Here is a 15,799-nt window from a genome sequence, read left to right on the forward strand (position 1 = left end):
CCTTGGAGATAGATTTAAAAATATTTAATGGCAAACTTTTACTTGCATAATGCAGAATCATTTCCTGATAATCAGTTCTAAGAATCAGTATTACCCATTTCAGATTGCTGCCCTCAAAGATCCTCATTAAATTTCAGTCTGGTAAGAGATGAATTAAGGATGTATGAAGAAATTTTGAGAGCTGCAAAAGACTTGGCTATTCTCTAATATTTAATTTTCCTTCAATTACAATATATAAAACAAAAAAAGTCAGTCACCTTTACCTTGCCTGGAGAATTCATCTGACTCCCTGTGGACCAATTCTGTGACACGAGTCCCATAATGTAGTCTGGCATCATGATCGTATGCTTTAAGGGTCTCACTTGAGCTATAGGATTTCTGAGTGGGCACCCTGCACTCTTCGCTATCCAGCGAGGAGCTCGTGTAGCGGCATTCCTTCACACATCTGCCTCGTGTCAAGGAGCGGTGCCTACGGTCTTTAACATCCATTCTTCACAACAAGCTTTTTCTGATGGTTGTGCTTGAATAAATCTTCACCTCTAGGTAACCTGAAATAGTGAACAAAAATAGCTTTAAATCAACGTACTGTATCTAACTGGAGAAAAAAATTCCGGGAAACAACAATGATTATTACACTAGGCACGTTGATTATAATGAGATAATTTATTAATATCTGGCAATAAGTATCAAATATTTGCTTTTGAACTTCACCAAGTCAACTGGAAGCTGAAAGCACCCAGCAGGGCAAACAGCATTAATGGAAAGAGAAATAGTGTTAAATAGTTCCTGAGGTTTTGGACCTGAAACAGTAACTCCACATGTCGAACATACAGCACAAGACAGACTATTTGGCTCATGATGTTGTGCCAATTTTGATGCTGAATTATACTAAATGCCCTCCTCCTGTTTATTAGCCATATCACTCCAATCCCTTCACATTCATGTGTCAATTTAAAAGCCTGTTAAACTCAACCAAACTGTCTGATTCCACGACTACACCTGGCACCTACAATTCTCTGCAGAAATGAAATTGCTCCTCAAATCACCATTAAACTTCCACCCAACCGCACCCCTCCTAGCCCCAATCCTAAAACCATGCTATCTTGTATTTGATACTTCAACACTGGAGAACAGCTTCTGCTTATTCTACCCTATCTGTGCTTCTGAAAGAAGCATAGCTCAGCTCACGGCTAGGCACAGCTCAAACACCATCTGTAAATATGCGAATGTCACAACTATTGATGGAAGAATTTCAGGTGGTGACAAGGAGGCAAGGAGGACTGAAACAGATTAGCTGGTTGAGTGATGTTGCAGCAGCAACCTTGCACTTGACTATCTGAAATACAAACACATTGATTGTGGACTTCAAGAAGGGAAAGACAAAGGAACAAATACCAGTCCTCATTAAGGGATCAGCAGTGAAAAGGGTGTGTAGTTTCAAATTGTAGTGTGTCAACATCTCCAAAGATCTATCCTGGGCTTAGCATATTGATGCAATTACAAAGAAGGCACAATGGTGGCTAAGTTACATTAGGAATCTGAGTAGACTTGGTAATGCAACCAAAAACCCTCACAATTTCTACAGTGGAAAGCATCCTAATTGATTGCATCACCATCTGGCATGGAGGGGCCACTACAGAGGATCGGACCAAGTTACAGAAATTTGCAAACTCAGCCACTGCATCATGGGCACTCGCCTCCCCAGCATCAAGGACATCTTCAAAAGGTGATGCCTTGAAAAGGCAGCATCTGTCATTAAGGACCTCTATCACCCAGTACACACACTCTTCTCATTGCTACCATCAAGGAGGACATACAGGAACCTGAAGACACATACTCAATCCTCTAGGCACAGCTTCTTCCCCTCCACTATCAGATTTCTGAATGAACAATAAACCCATGAACACTACCTCACTTTTGCTTTCTTTTCTCTTACTCTCTTTTTGCACCACTTATTTAAATAAGCATTTATGTATGCATATACACTCACACATATTTATAGGTTTTTACGCTTTTTATTATGTATTACAATGTACTGTTGCTGCAAAAACAACAAATTTTATGACCTATGCCAGTGATATTAAACCTGATTCTGATTCAAAATTTTAAAAGCCCATATCAGCCTTCAATACTCTAAGGAGAGCAAGCTATTTGTTGAATCAGTCTTTAAAGCTCATACGCTCTAATCTTGGCGGCATTCTGGTAAACACCTGCAACTTTTCCACAATGTCCACATCCTTCCTATAATGGAGCAATCGGAACTGTGCACAGTGCTCCAGGTGCGGTCTGACTAAAATGTAAAACAACTGCGGAATGACTTCCTTACCCTTATCCTCAGCAGTGCTCCTAATGACAGCAGCAATCCATATGCCTTCCTTACCTCCTTATTCACTTGCAAGACCAGCTTCAGTGGACAGTGGATCTGGACCCCACGATCCCTCTGTACATCAGTAGCGGCACTGGTAGTTAAGCTGTTGTCTCACAGCTCCACCAATTTGAGTTCAATCCTGACCTTCAGTGCTGTTTGTGTGGGGTCTGTAAGTTCTCCCTATGAGCATGACGGTTTGCCCTGAGTGTTCTACTTTGCAAGCCACATCACAACTCTGTGAGCCAATTAGTCACTTTAACTAGCCCCTAGTATATAGGTGAGTAGTAGAATCCAGAAGGGGGCAAGGTTGGGGGATGGGAATGTGAGGAAAATGAATGGATTAGGGTAGGATTAGTATAAAACTAGATGCTTGATGGTCGGTGTAGATTTGATGGGCTGAGCCCACTTCCAAACAATGCAGAACTGTGCAAACACAAAGTACATTGCAGATGCTGTGGTCAAGACAAAACGTACAAAAGCTGGATGAACTCAGCAGGTCGGGCAGCATCCGTTGAAATGAGCAGTTAATGTTTCGGGCTGAGACCCTTCGTCAGGACATGGTACTGTGCAGAAATCTTAGGCACATATATATAGCCAGGGTACCTAAAACTTTTGCACAGTACTGTAGAAATTTTATGTATTGCACTGTACTTTTGCCACACAAAAAAAAAACAAATTCCACGACTATGTGAGTGATGATGAACCTGATTCTGATATGGGTCTGTATTGTGGACAGAGAGTGAGAACGGGGCAGGGAGAGAGGAATCATAGTTGGGAAAAGGGGAGAGGAGAGGGGAGGGAGTGGAAAGCACCAGAGAGACATTCTGTAATGATCAATAAAGTAATTGCTTGGAATCAAATGGTCTCACCTGGTGTCTCAGGGCTGGATGTGTCTGCACCTATGCCAACCCCCGTCCCTGGCACTCCTTCTCTGCCACCTGTCCCACACCATTCTGTGGCACTTCATCCTCGCCAGTCCCAACATCCTTTGCCGCTACCTGATTTATAAGGTTGCTTCCTGCTCCATGTTAACAAATACAGTGCTGTGCAAAAGTCTTAGGTACCCTGTAGATATATGTGCCTAAGACTTTTGCACAGTCCTGGATGTCTTGATAATTCTGTTAGTGAATGCAAATACATTCTAGAAGGACAAAATAAATACTTCAAGAACATTCTCAGTGACTTCAAGAACATTCTCAGTGCTTCCTCGGGGAAAAAAATAGATAATCCTTACTGATTCCGCAGCTGTAGCTATTCAGAATATCCAGGCATCAGGGAAGCCACAAAGCAACTCGAGCTGCTGCAATGTGGGTCCACAGAAACCAAGTGGAAATACTGGACAGAGCAGGCAACATTCCAAACAATTCTCAGCCAGCCCATTTAGCACCACCTGTCCCACCTGTATCAGCCACTGCAGATCTCACAAAGGACCTCATTAACCATCTCAGAATCCACAGAACTCGAGTGGTAGCAAGTTATCCTCAATCCTGTAGAACTACCTAAGAAATAACCTTGAGACTTGAGCATGCACATTTTTCTATGGGTTTACAAAAGGTCGTGAATTTTTTTAAAATATAATGATGTGCACTAGGTTAACTGAGCAAAGATGTCATGGAGGAACAAGAGGCCTGATGCAGGGTTTTGACCCACAGCATCATCAATTCCTTTTTTCCCCTCCAGCAGATTGTTTGTTGGTAAAGATATCTTGGATGTTACCAGGGATGTTATGTGTATAAATGATAGTCATAAAATATCATGAAACATGTTAATAGTGGCATGATTTATGCTGATGGTTGGCTTGTAGGTTCCAATCACCCGCTGAAAATCTGGTCAAATTTTACCAACCATAAACCACTTCAAGAAACAACTGACTATCAAAAACCAGAATCAGAATCAGGTTTATTATTACTGACATACAGTATGTCATGAAATGTATTGTTTTGTGGCGGCAGAACAATGCAAGACATTAAAAAATTACTATCAATTTCAATGAAAAATGTATCTAAGATAAATAAGTAGTGCAAAATTAGAGCAGAAAGTGAGGTAGAGTTCATGGTTCATTCAGGTGTCTGATGGCAGAAGGGAAGAAGCTGTTCCTAAAATACTGCGTGTATGTCTTTCGGCTCCTGCACCTTCTTTGTGATGGTAGTAATGAGAAGAGGGCATGTCCTGAAAGGTGAGGGTCCGTAATGATAGATGGCGCCTCTTGAGGCAATGCTTTTTGAAGATGTCCTTGATGGTGGTCAGGCTACCGTCCATGGAGGAGCTGGCTGAGTTTACAACTCTCTACAACTATTTCCAATCCTGTACATTAGTGCTTCCATACCAGACAGTGGTGAACCAGTCAGAATGCTCTCCACAGTGCCCCTGTAGAAAGTTGTTGAAATGTTTCAATGTTTCAATTACTTATTGAAACTGTTGTATTTCAAGAAATCACCTTTACAACTTTTAGGTTTTGATATTTCTAACCTCTAAACCCTTGAATTGAATTGACTTTTATTTCTTACGTCCTTCACATACGAGGAGTGAAAATCTTTACATTACGTCTCCATCTAAATGTACAATGTTCAATCATGGTAATTTATAATGATTTATAATAAACAGAACAGTCAATGTAACATAGAAATACACTCAAATCAGCGTGAGTTAATCAGTCTGACGGCCTGGTGGAAGAAGCTGTCCTGGAGCCTGTTGGTCCTGGCTTTTATGCTGTGGTAACTTTTTCCGGATGGTAGCAGCTGGAATAGATTGTGGTTGGGGTGACTCAGGTCCCCAATGACCCTACAGGCCTTTTTACACACCGCCTTTGTAAACGTCCTGAATCATGGGAAGTTCACAACTGCAGATGCGCTGGGCTGCCCGTACCACTCTCTACAGAATCCTATGTTTAAGGGAGGTACAGTTCCCATACCAGGCAGTGATGCAGCCAGCCAGAGGCCAAGGATGTAAATATTTGGAACCCTGCTTAAGCAGTGCCTTGGATGTAGCAGTGCTGTACAATTTTTTGCCCAGTGACGACAACAACATGTGCACACTGAATTTTATAAATAAGAGGTATTTATTTTAACAGCTAGCAAACAATGTCAATAAGAACTTTGATCTCCTCTGGGTTTCATCATTTTTGCTCTCGTTCATCTGCACTCTCACAAAACATACATAGCAGGCCCATAGCAGGAAATGAAGGATTTTGTTTTTGCCAGAGTGTGGTGAACTACATACACCTATCTGGACACGCCCCCCCCCCCCCCCCGCTGACTGCTCCTGTGGCTCCCCCCACTGACCCCGGTATAAAGGCGATTGGAGCCTGAGCCCTGGCCTCAGTCTCCAGGATGTAGTGTGGTGGTCAATTGCTGCTTGTTCTTTCTTCCAGCCAATAAAAGCCTATATCTCGCCTCACGTCTCGGGGAGTTATTGATGGTGCATTCACAGAGCTTTGGCACACTGTCCATTTGTGATTTGTTTGCTAAATGACTCTTTAAAAAGTCGAGTTTCCACATTATCAATCCTCTTCCTGCCACTTGCAAATTCTCCAGCAAGTTTTACAACAGCGATAGTACAGGCAGGTAACACCAGTTTCTGTACTGTACATGAATATTACTCGTAGCTGCACATTCCTGACCTCATGAGCTTTCAGTGTAGCAGTTTCAGTTCTTTTGCACTTCACACCCTTTACTTCTTCAGAATTCAACATAGTGAATCAATGATTTTGTCAATAAAAACAGCATAAATAAGCGAGTTCTAAAATCTGCAGACAAATCATCACAACCTCCATGTTGTCAACACCATCTGCATCAGAAACTGGAAAGGGAAATGTGATTGTGTGCAGTAGTGAAATATACTTAACATGCAAACAAGGTCAAGGGTGACAACCTTTTGTGCACAGTTTAAATTCTTTTGCACAATAGTAGAAAAAGATGTGTGCCCACATACACGGGCACACCTTACAGAGGGCGTTGGTCTCCACTGTGGACTGAGAGTGCGAAGGGGGAAGGGAGAGGGGAGGGAGTGGGAAGTACAGTACTCGAGAGACATTCTGTACTCATCAATTGTTTGGAATCAAAAGCCTTGTGCCTCTGGGCTGGGTGTGTCTATACCTGTGCCAACCTCTCTCCCCAAACCCCCCAGCACTCATTCTCTGCCACCTGTCCCACACCCCTCCCACGGCACTCCACCCTCGACATTCCCAAAATCTTTTGTTTTTGCCAGATCTACAAACTTCCTCTCCACTCCACATTGACAAATACGTTATTGAGCAAACATATTAGCTATATATGTGTCATATATTTATATTCTTTTCTATTCCTTTCATATCCTGTTAGTCTCTCTGGTGCCAAAACTTGGAATATAGCTTCAGTTTTGTGAACACGGTGCCGGGCATGCTATTGGTGTGACATACCCATGAATTAGCTCCATGATCTCCTTGTCATTCTCAACATACCAGCTCCGGTACTCTTTAGTAGGAAAGCTGAGAGTTCCTTCACAGGTGGTTACTTCAGGGGACCCTGTAAGCTGCAGTGACTTTGTGGGTCCTCCTGGCTGGGAGGCACTGCTTCAGAAGTGCTAATTTTATTCACTGTCCCAATCTGACATTTCCGTCTGAGTCTTCCTGAGCCAACTCTAATGCCTCACGGAGTGTCCTCAGCCAGCTTGATTCCTTTCAAAGAAAGGCCCTCAGGATTATAGGTGTGGATGAAGACAGCCATCGTGAGAAGCTAGCCATCAGTAGCTTACACCACAGATGACAGGTTGCTGCAGTTACTGTGCTATACAAAATGCCACAGTAACTTTAACACAGTAACTCACCCACAGTAAGATTATTAAGGGATTGGACACGCTGGAGGCAGGAAGCATGTTCCCGCAGATGGGTGAGTCCAGAACTAGAGGCCACAGTTTAAGAATAAGGGGCAGGCCATTTAGAACAGAGATGCAGAAAAACTTTTTCACCCAGAGAGTGGTGGATATGTGGAATGCTCTGCCCCAGAAGGCAGTGGAGGCCAAGTCTCTGGATGCATTCAAGAGAGAGTTAGATAGAGCTCTTATAGATAGCGGGGTCAAGGGATATGGGGAGAGGGCAGGAACAGGGTACTGATTGTGTATGATCAGCCATGATCACAGTGAATGGTGGTGCTGGCTAGAAGGGCCGAATGGCTTACTCCTGCACCTACTGTGTATTGTCTATTGTCATACCAGACACAGCCCTGCAGACATTCGCTCCATGCTGCCTTCATCTTATGAGAGACGGCACACCACACGATCAAGTTCATCTATGCCTGCTCATGCTGTTTCTATGCCTGATGCAAGAACCCACACACTGGATAGAAGCTACCTTCACAGTGCTATCAGAATTTGGAACAGCCTTGCAGATGCTGTGGTTGGAAACATCTGTGACGATGGGGTCCAAGCCTTCAAGAGTCGAGTGCACAAACTCCTATCGTCTCTGGGAGGGAAGTCACATGCTTCTTCATAAGCTGTCATGAAGGGGACCAGGATGGCAATGCTTGGTTGTTGGCAGGTAGGGTTAATACCTGACTTTCAAGAGCACTTGTGAGTTATGTTCCAGCTGGACTTAGTCCTTAAACTGCTGCAGAACAGTGCGGAAAGATCAGGTGCTGTTTTCTCCCGGTAGGGATTAGTTTTTAGTTCCAAGTGCTCCTGTCACGTTTTGTCACCCTGTAACCTTATCCTTCAATCTCTCTGAATTATGGAGGACAGCATGTGTATAAATGTCTCTCTCCAGCAGACTTCATCATGATCATCATGACTCCAGCATTTCTACTATTTTTTAAAGTTCCTTAATTGTACACATGATTTTTTTATGTTCTATCGCTGAGCAGCAATGAACCATCTGATTGGCCTATCAGAGTTCCCTTTGGGAACTAGTTGACTCGATCAGCATTTCTGATCTGGCTATTGTTTACGATTGCACTTAATGAAAAAAGCATCTCATATTTTACCTTGCAGCACCGCAGCCTTCCACATTTACCTCAAATTCTCCAGTTTTAGGTAACTCCTTCTTTGTTTTTCCTGCCCAACATTACTTTAGCTCAGTTCTTCTCTTTCCATTTGTTTAGTATGGTCAGTTGGACATGTCCGTCAGGATTGTACCTCACAACATATTACATAAGCACAACCAGATCATAAAACTGTCACTCCTAACGGTGTATAAACTCATTTGGTCTCACCCTATCAGAAATATTTGCTTTATTCTCACCCACCTTTCGAGCAGAGAACACTAACTTGTTTTCTCTCTTTCTCGGTTCTGTTGCAGAGACCCAGAGCTTCTCTCTCCACAGATCTGCTGAGGGCTTCCAACATTTTCTGTTTTCATTTCAGATTTGCATCATCTGCAGTTTAGTTTTTAATTTCTATTTCTGCCTTTGCTGAGTTCTTGGCAGTTCCATCACAGACTACTTAGTGACAACGTTTCTGTGAGGGCTAAAATTTTGGGGCCAGGTTGATGGAAATAATTAAGCAGATTCACTGGTGGTCAATCCAACTGTCATGATGTGAGTAATGAAGACATGATGGACGTTGCTTATTGGATAATGATGTAATCTAGTGCTTGAATGAGGGGTGTGGTCTTGAACTTGTCTCCCTAAGAAGCAATTTGTCTGGTCATAGACCTCGTCAGAGTCGATCTCTAAACTTCTTCCTGCTGTTCATGCCTTGTTGAGAGACTGTATTTTTCCCATCCTGCCTTTGAAGTCACCTAGTCATGGAGGGATAATATAGTTTGAGCTCTCACCAGCAATTTTGCAAGAAATTCAAGTAAGTGTTATCAAGGATATCCAACGTATAATCCTCCGCAACTTCTGCCACCTCCTACGGGATCCCACCACCAGCCACGGCTTCCCCTCCCCCCACTCTCGGCTGTCCACAGGGATCGCTCCCTATGCGACTCCCTTGTCCATTCATCCCCCCCATCCCTCCCCATCGACCTCCCTCCGGGCACTTATCCCTGCAAACGGAAGAAGTGCTACACCTGCCCCCACACTTCTTCCCTCACCACCATCCCAGGCCCCAGACAGTCCTTTCAGGTGAGGCACCACTTCACCTGCGAGTCAGCTGGGGTGATATACTGTATCCGGTTCTCCCGATGTGGCCATTTACACATTGGGGAGACCCGCCGCAGACTGGGAGACCGTTTCGCCGAACACCGGCGCTCAGTCCTCCAGCAGTGGCAGGATCTCCCTATGGCCACACACTTCAATTCCACAGACCACTCCCACTCCGACATGTCTGTCCATGGCCTCCTCTCCCGCCAAGATGAGGCCACACGCAGGTCGATGGAGCAATCTGTACCTTATCTCCCACCTAGGTAGCCTCCTACCTGCCGGCATGAACATTCAACTCAGAGACCTCCGTTGATATCCCTCCCCCCCTTACCCCATCCCTATCTATAATTTTAATCTGGTTCTCTTTCTCTCTCTTCTTCCCCCCTCACTACAATCTCCCCCCAGCCCTACCATTCTTTTTTTATTTCCCATAATTCTCCACCTTCCCCCTAGCCCATTTCCTTCCAGCCTATCACTTCCCAGCTCTCTACTTCATCCCTCCCCCCACTTCTTATCCCCCCTCGACCATCCCATGTTACTTCACTCCTGATGAAGGGTTTCGGCCCAAAACGTCGTCACTACCTCCTCCCATAGATGCTGTCTGGCCTGCTCAGTTCTGCCAGCATTTTGTGTTTTTTAAGTGTAATCAAGCTTGGAGAACACCAGAAAGTAATGCAATACATCCTGTTCTTGTCCATATTATTAAACTTTCTTTGACCACTGAGCCCTCACAGTGTTTCTATCTGTCAATTAGCTCCCAGAAACATACAAAATTCCCAAGAGGCTTGACAGGGTAGATATGGAGATGTGTGCCCCATGACTGGGAGATTCTTCAAGATGAAAACTGGCAAATGCTTAGGTATTAAGGGTGAAAAGTCATATGAATTAGTGTGACAAAGGTAACAGTTCAGCCAAGAGTAGGCATGAGGGACTCAATGACATATTCCTGCTTCCATTTCTACTTCTTGATTCTGGGGAAGGATCATACCATAAGGCATAGGAGCAGAATTAGGCCATTTGGCCCATTGAGTCTGCTCTGCCATTCTACCATGTAGAGCTATTAAACCTCTCAACTCCATTTTCCTGCCTCTCCCTGTAACTTTGATGCCCTTACTAATGAAGAACCTATCAAACTCTTCTTTAAAATATACCCAGTGACTTGATCTCCACAGCCATCTCTGGCAATGAATTCCATAGATTCATCACCCTCTAGTCCTAGACTCTTCCATAATTGGAAACATCCTCTGCATGTCCACTCTGTCTAGGCCTTTCCATATTCAAAAATGAGATACTCCCTCATTCTTCTAAACTCCAGTGAGTACAGGCCCAAAGCCATTGAATGGTCCTCATATATTAACTCTTTCAATCCTGGGATTATTCACATGAACCTCCTCTGGGCCCTCTTCAATGGCAGCACATCCTTTCTTAGACAGGAGGTCACTCACAATACTCCAAGCGCCCTCTGACCAATGCTTTATAAAACCTCAGAATTATAGGGAAGCGGGTGGAACTTGGAAGAACAGAATAAATAATTATGTGAAAATGAAACTGCAATAAAAGTAAAATTTGTAACCTTTTCTCTGATTGGAATCAACCTGGTCAAGAGCTAAATCAGCGAGCTAAATCAGATTTTTTACAGAGTAATTTACATCAGAATTCTTTCAGTCTGATGTGACAATTAGATTTATGATTTCCTAAACCCATTTGAGAAACTGATGGATATTTCCTGCCACTATAACAATGATCACAAATAAAAGGTGTAGAGGTAGCCCAGGAAATTATAGACCAGTGAGTCTTACGTCAGTGGTTGGTAAGTTGATAGAAAAGATTCTGAGAGGCAGGATTTATGAACATTTGGAGAGGTATAATATGATTAGTAATAGTCAGCATGGCTTTGTCAAAGGCAGGTCATGCCTTATGAGCCTGATTGAATTTTTTGAGGATGTGACTAAACACATTGATGAAAGAGGAGCAGTAGATGTAGTGAAAATGAATTTCAGCAAGGCATTTGATAAGGTACCCCATGCAAGGCTTATTGAGAAAGTAAGGAGGCATGGGATCCAAGGGGCCATTGCTTTGTGGATCCAGAACTGGCTTGTCCACAGAAGGCAAAGAGTGGTTGTAGACGGGTCATATTCTGCATGGAGGTCGGTCACCAGTGGAGTGCTTCAGGGATCTGTTCCGGGACCCTGACTCTTAGTGATTTTTATAAATGACCTGGATGAGGAAGTGGAGGAATGGGTTAGTAAGTTTGCTGATGACACAAAGGTTGGAGGTGTTGTGGATAGTGTGGAGGGCTGTCAGAGGTTACAGCGGGACATTGATAGGATGTAAAACTGGGATGAGAGGTGGCAGATGGAGTTCAACCCAGATAGGTGTGAAGTGGTTCATTTTGGTAGGTCAAATACGATGGCAGAATATAGCATTAATGGTAAGACTCTTGGCAGTGTGGAGGATCCGAGGGATCTTGGGGTCCGAGTCCATAGGACGCTCAAAACAGCTGCGCGGGTTGACTCTGTAGTTAAGAAGGCATATGGTATATTGGCTTTCATCAATCGTGGAATTGAATTTAGGAGCCAAGAGGTAAAGTTGCAGCTATATAGGATCCTGGTCAGACCCCACTTGGAGTACTGTGCTCAGTTCTGGTCAACTCACTGCAGGAAGGATGTGAAAGCCATAGAAAGTGTGCAGAGGAGATTTACAAGGATGTTGCCTGGATTGGGGAGCATGCCTTATGGGAATAGGTTGAGTGAACTCGGCCTTTTCTCCTTAGAGCGAAGGAAAAGGAGAAGGAAGATGAGAGGTGACCTGATAGAGGTGTACAAGATGATGAGAGGCATTGATCGGGTGGATAGTCAGAGGCCTTTTTCCAGGGCTGAATTGGTTGCCACAAGAGGACACAGGTTTAAGGTGCTGGGGAGTAGGTACAGTGGAGATATCAGGGGTAAATTTTTTACTCAGAGAGTGGTGAATGCGCAGAATGGGCTGCCGGCAAAAGTGGTGGAGGCAGATATGATAGGGTCTTTTATGATAGGCTTTTAGATAGGTACATGGAGCTTAGTAAAATAGAGGGCTATGGGTAAGCCTAGTAATTTCTGAGGTAGGTACATGTTCAGCACAATTTTGTGGGCCAAAGGGCCTGTATTGTGCTGTAGGTTTTCTATGTTTCTAAAGTTGTTTAATTTGAAAGTACATGAAGCAGAATTTTCCTTATTAATGTTAAAATCTCAAAGTAAATTTATTATTAAACTACATATATGTCACCATATAGAATCCTGAAATTCATTTTCTTTTGGGCATACCCAATAAATGAATAATAGAATACTAACCATAATGGAATCAATGAAAGACCACACCAACTTGGGTATTCAACCAATGTGGGAAAAGGGAACAAAATGTGCAAATAAAAAAGAAAGAGTAATAATTAATTAATTAATAAGCAAGCAAGCAATAAATATTGAGAACATGAGAAGAAGAATCCTTGAAAGTGAGCCTATAGGTTGTGGAAACATTTCAATGATAGGCAAAGCTAAGTCGAGTGAAATTATCCCCCTTGTTTCAGGACCCTGATGTTGAGGGTTAGTAACTGTTCTTGAACCTGGTGGTTTGAATCCTGAGGCTCCTGCACCTTCTTCCTGATAGCAGCAGTGAGAAGAGAGCATGAGCTGGGTGGTGGGCTCCCTGATGATGGATGCTGCTTTCCTGTTACAAAGCTTCATGTAGACATACTCAACAGTGAGGAGGGCTTCACCCGTGATGGACTGGGCCGTATAATTAATGTAAGACTTGTGGATAGGAACAGAAGTACACAATACTCAGCAAACATCACGGAAGTGTTGGTTGTACCTTCTATTGTGAAAGCAAGAATGGCAGGACCAGGTCTGCATTTTGTCTTACTGACATTTGCTGTTCTAAGAATGAGTCATCCATCATGAAGTTAATCATTCTGAAAGTGATGTCAGCCCAAGACAGGTGAAAAGCAAAAAAAATTGCAGATGCTGGAAATCCGAAATAAAAACAGAAAATGCTGGAAATATTCAGCACGTCTGGTAGCATTCATTGAAATGAAACAGTTACAATTTTTGATGGATGAACTTTCATCAGAATTTTTCTCGAAAACAGTTTTTCACTCAGTGAATGCCACCTGACTTGTTGAGTACTTCCACTATTTTTTGTTATTTTGCTACTTACTAAAGCCTGTTCCTTTAAACTCATTTCAAAATGGCTGGATGTGACAATGGCAATGTTCAAACTTGGTTTAAAGGGGCGATTTTATTCTTGGGAATTATACGATAAAGAAAGGGCAATGAAAGACTCTCAGAACAATATGTAGTCTCTTGTTATTTCTCGCAAGTGACAGAAGTTGACAAAGATACGGGGAGATAGATACAGAAAGGAAAATAGAGCATAAGATAAATAAAGGAGGGTTGGGGTGTGAGGGGGTGGGGATAAGTGAACAAGACAAACAAGAGACAGTTTCACAGCTTGAAGCAAATAGCAATGGCTGTCACTCAAGCTTGTGAGTGTCATAAAGGTTACACATTCTGGACTGATGGATTAGGAGACTCTGCCAGAGGCAGTCAGTCCCTATCATTCACTTCAGTCGCTATTTGCTTTAGACTCCCAATCGCAGGTTTGTCAAACAAGGCTCAGAAAAGTGAAAAACACCTTGTAATCTCCTTTGCTCCTCCACTTTGAAACACGGGAACAGAAATTTCCATTTTTTTTTAATAATAAAAAAAACTCATTTGTAATTCCACCTTAGCAGTAACTCATTAAAATAAACTGGGAATCAATATAAAATCAAATAATGTCACAGAATATATAATTCCTTTCCTTCCAATTCGTCACAGAGAAATCTGCAGCTTTCCTGGTTAAAATTCATGGAATTCTAACAAGTCACAAGCTCCCTCCAGACTGTGATCTCAGAAATATTACAGGAGCTCCTGGCTGTCAAAGATTATACAAGTTGGGTGCTCAAGGGCACCTGAGGACCTAGAGAAGGTTATGTTAAAGCTGAGCAGAAGCTAAGGCTCCCTCTGGGAATAACAACTTCAACAGCCTTTTGCCAGATTCCTGTGACTGCTGGCAGGACTGTGGTATTTATTAATTTTGCATGCATGCCCTTGAACAGAGGTCAAATTGGGGAGACTGCTCTACAGATAGGTTAGACAACAAAGCCAAGAAAAGATCCATGTTCGGGAATTATTCACAAACCAGCAGGAACTATCACAATGAACTGCACGTGTTCAGTAGAATGTCACTGCCCGCAAATAAATGCAAAGTACAGGAGTTTAATTTGTATCATGGTCCCAAAATCCCTCAGAAAGGCCACAAGTTGAATATCACAAGGTCAGGAATGAGGAAGATCTACAAAGCTTGGTTATCTCACTTCTGGGAAAAAAAATTCTAATTTAATATTTTTGTAAGTAAAATGTAGAATAAAAGTGAATCCTCATAATTTTGAACTAATTGTTCCCAAGTGGGACATATTACTGCGAAAGGTTCCACATGCTGCCACAGCAACTAAAGGTTTAAGGTTCCCTTTATCCCATATTTGTTTTGCTGAAACGTGGTTCTTTCACAACAGGAGACACCGCTCTTGTTTCCCACAGTTTCATAACATTGCAGAACCTCTGACCATGGGCAGGGCTGTTTTGAACTGATGATACACTTTAGATTTATTTTCAGGATCTCATTATTTCTGCTTGAAAATGTCTCAGGCTATACCTATGGTAAAGATCTTGGATCATCAATAAACCTTTAGTTCAAACAGCACTGCTCAAGAGTTGAAAGTTAGAGTAAAGTCACTGCTGTAATATAAGAGATGCAATGGCTAATTTGTAGATAGCCTCCTAAAACAGCAGTGAATAAATGATCCAATCATCTGTTTCCTTCGAGATTGAAGTACACATATTGGCTAGCCACCGGCTTTTCTTCAAAATATTGGTACCAGGAGCAACACACACAAAATGCTGGAGGATATCAGCAGGACTAGGCAGATGCTGCTTGACCTGCTGAGTTCCTCCAGCATTCTGTGTGTGCTGCTCTGGATTTCCAGCATCTGCAGAATCTCTTGTGTTTATTATTGGTACCAGGAGCTTGGTTTAACATATCATCCAAAAACCTGCAGGACCAGAGGTGCAGTCCTGTCTCACTTCACTCAGATTGCTCGAAGGCAGGAGAGACTAGAGACTTCAACTGCATAAGATTGGAGCCAGGTCCTAGAGATGAAAAGATGGAATACTGACAAAACTGTATTTTTTAAAATTCAAGAATAAATTATATTCATAATTAAAAGTACAAAATGCAAATTGTAAAAGAAGAAAACAGAAACACGGTACAAAACTCTCTGTACTCTTTAGTCAATACTTCC

At 42.7% G+C, this 15,799-nt stretch overlaps 1 protein-coding gene across 12 annotated transcripts in view; it reads right to left on the reverse strand.

Annotated features, from left to right (window-relative positions):
- Positions 1-15,799, reverse strand: part of tenm2a (teneurin transmembrane protein 2a) — a 2,964,155-nt gene that overhangs the window by 781,005 nt on the left and 2,167,351 nt on the right. For 10 of the 12 annotated variants that reach the window (XM_073067292.1, XM_073067291.1, XM_073067290.1 and 7 more), the window contains one exon: positions 258-548. In XM_073067292.1, the coding sequence (XP_072923393.1) occupies positions 258-489 (232 nt within the window). In that variant the 5' untranslated portion in view covers positions 490-548. The remainder of the gene's footprint in view (positions 1-257; positions 549-15,799) is intronic. The other 2 variants (XM_073067293.1, XM_073067288.1) reach the window with 1 other exon arrangement.

The sequence above is a fragment of the Hemitrygon akajei genome, chromosome 15 (assembly GCF_048418815.1).
Source record: "Hemitrygon akajei chromosome 15, sHemAka1.3, whole genome shotgun sequence".
Classification (NCBI taxonomy): domain Eukaryota; kingdom Metazoa; phylum Chordata; class Chondrichthyes; order Myliobatiformes; family Dasyatidae; genus Hemitrygon; species Hemitrygon akajei.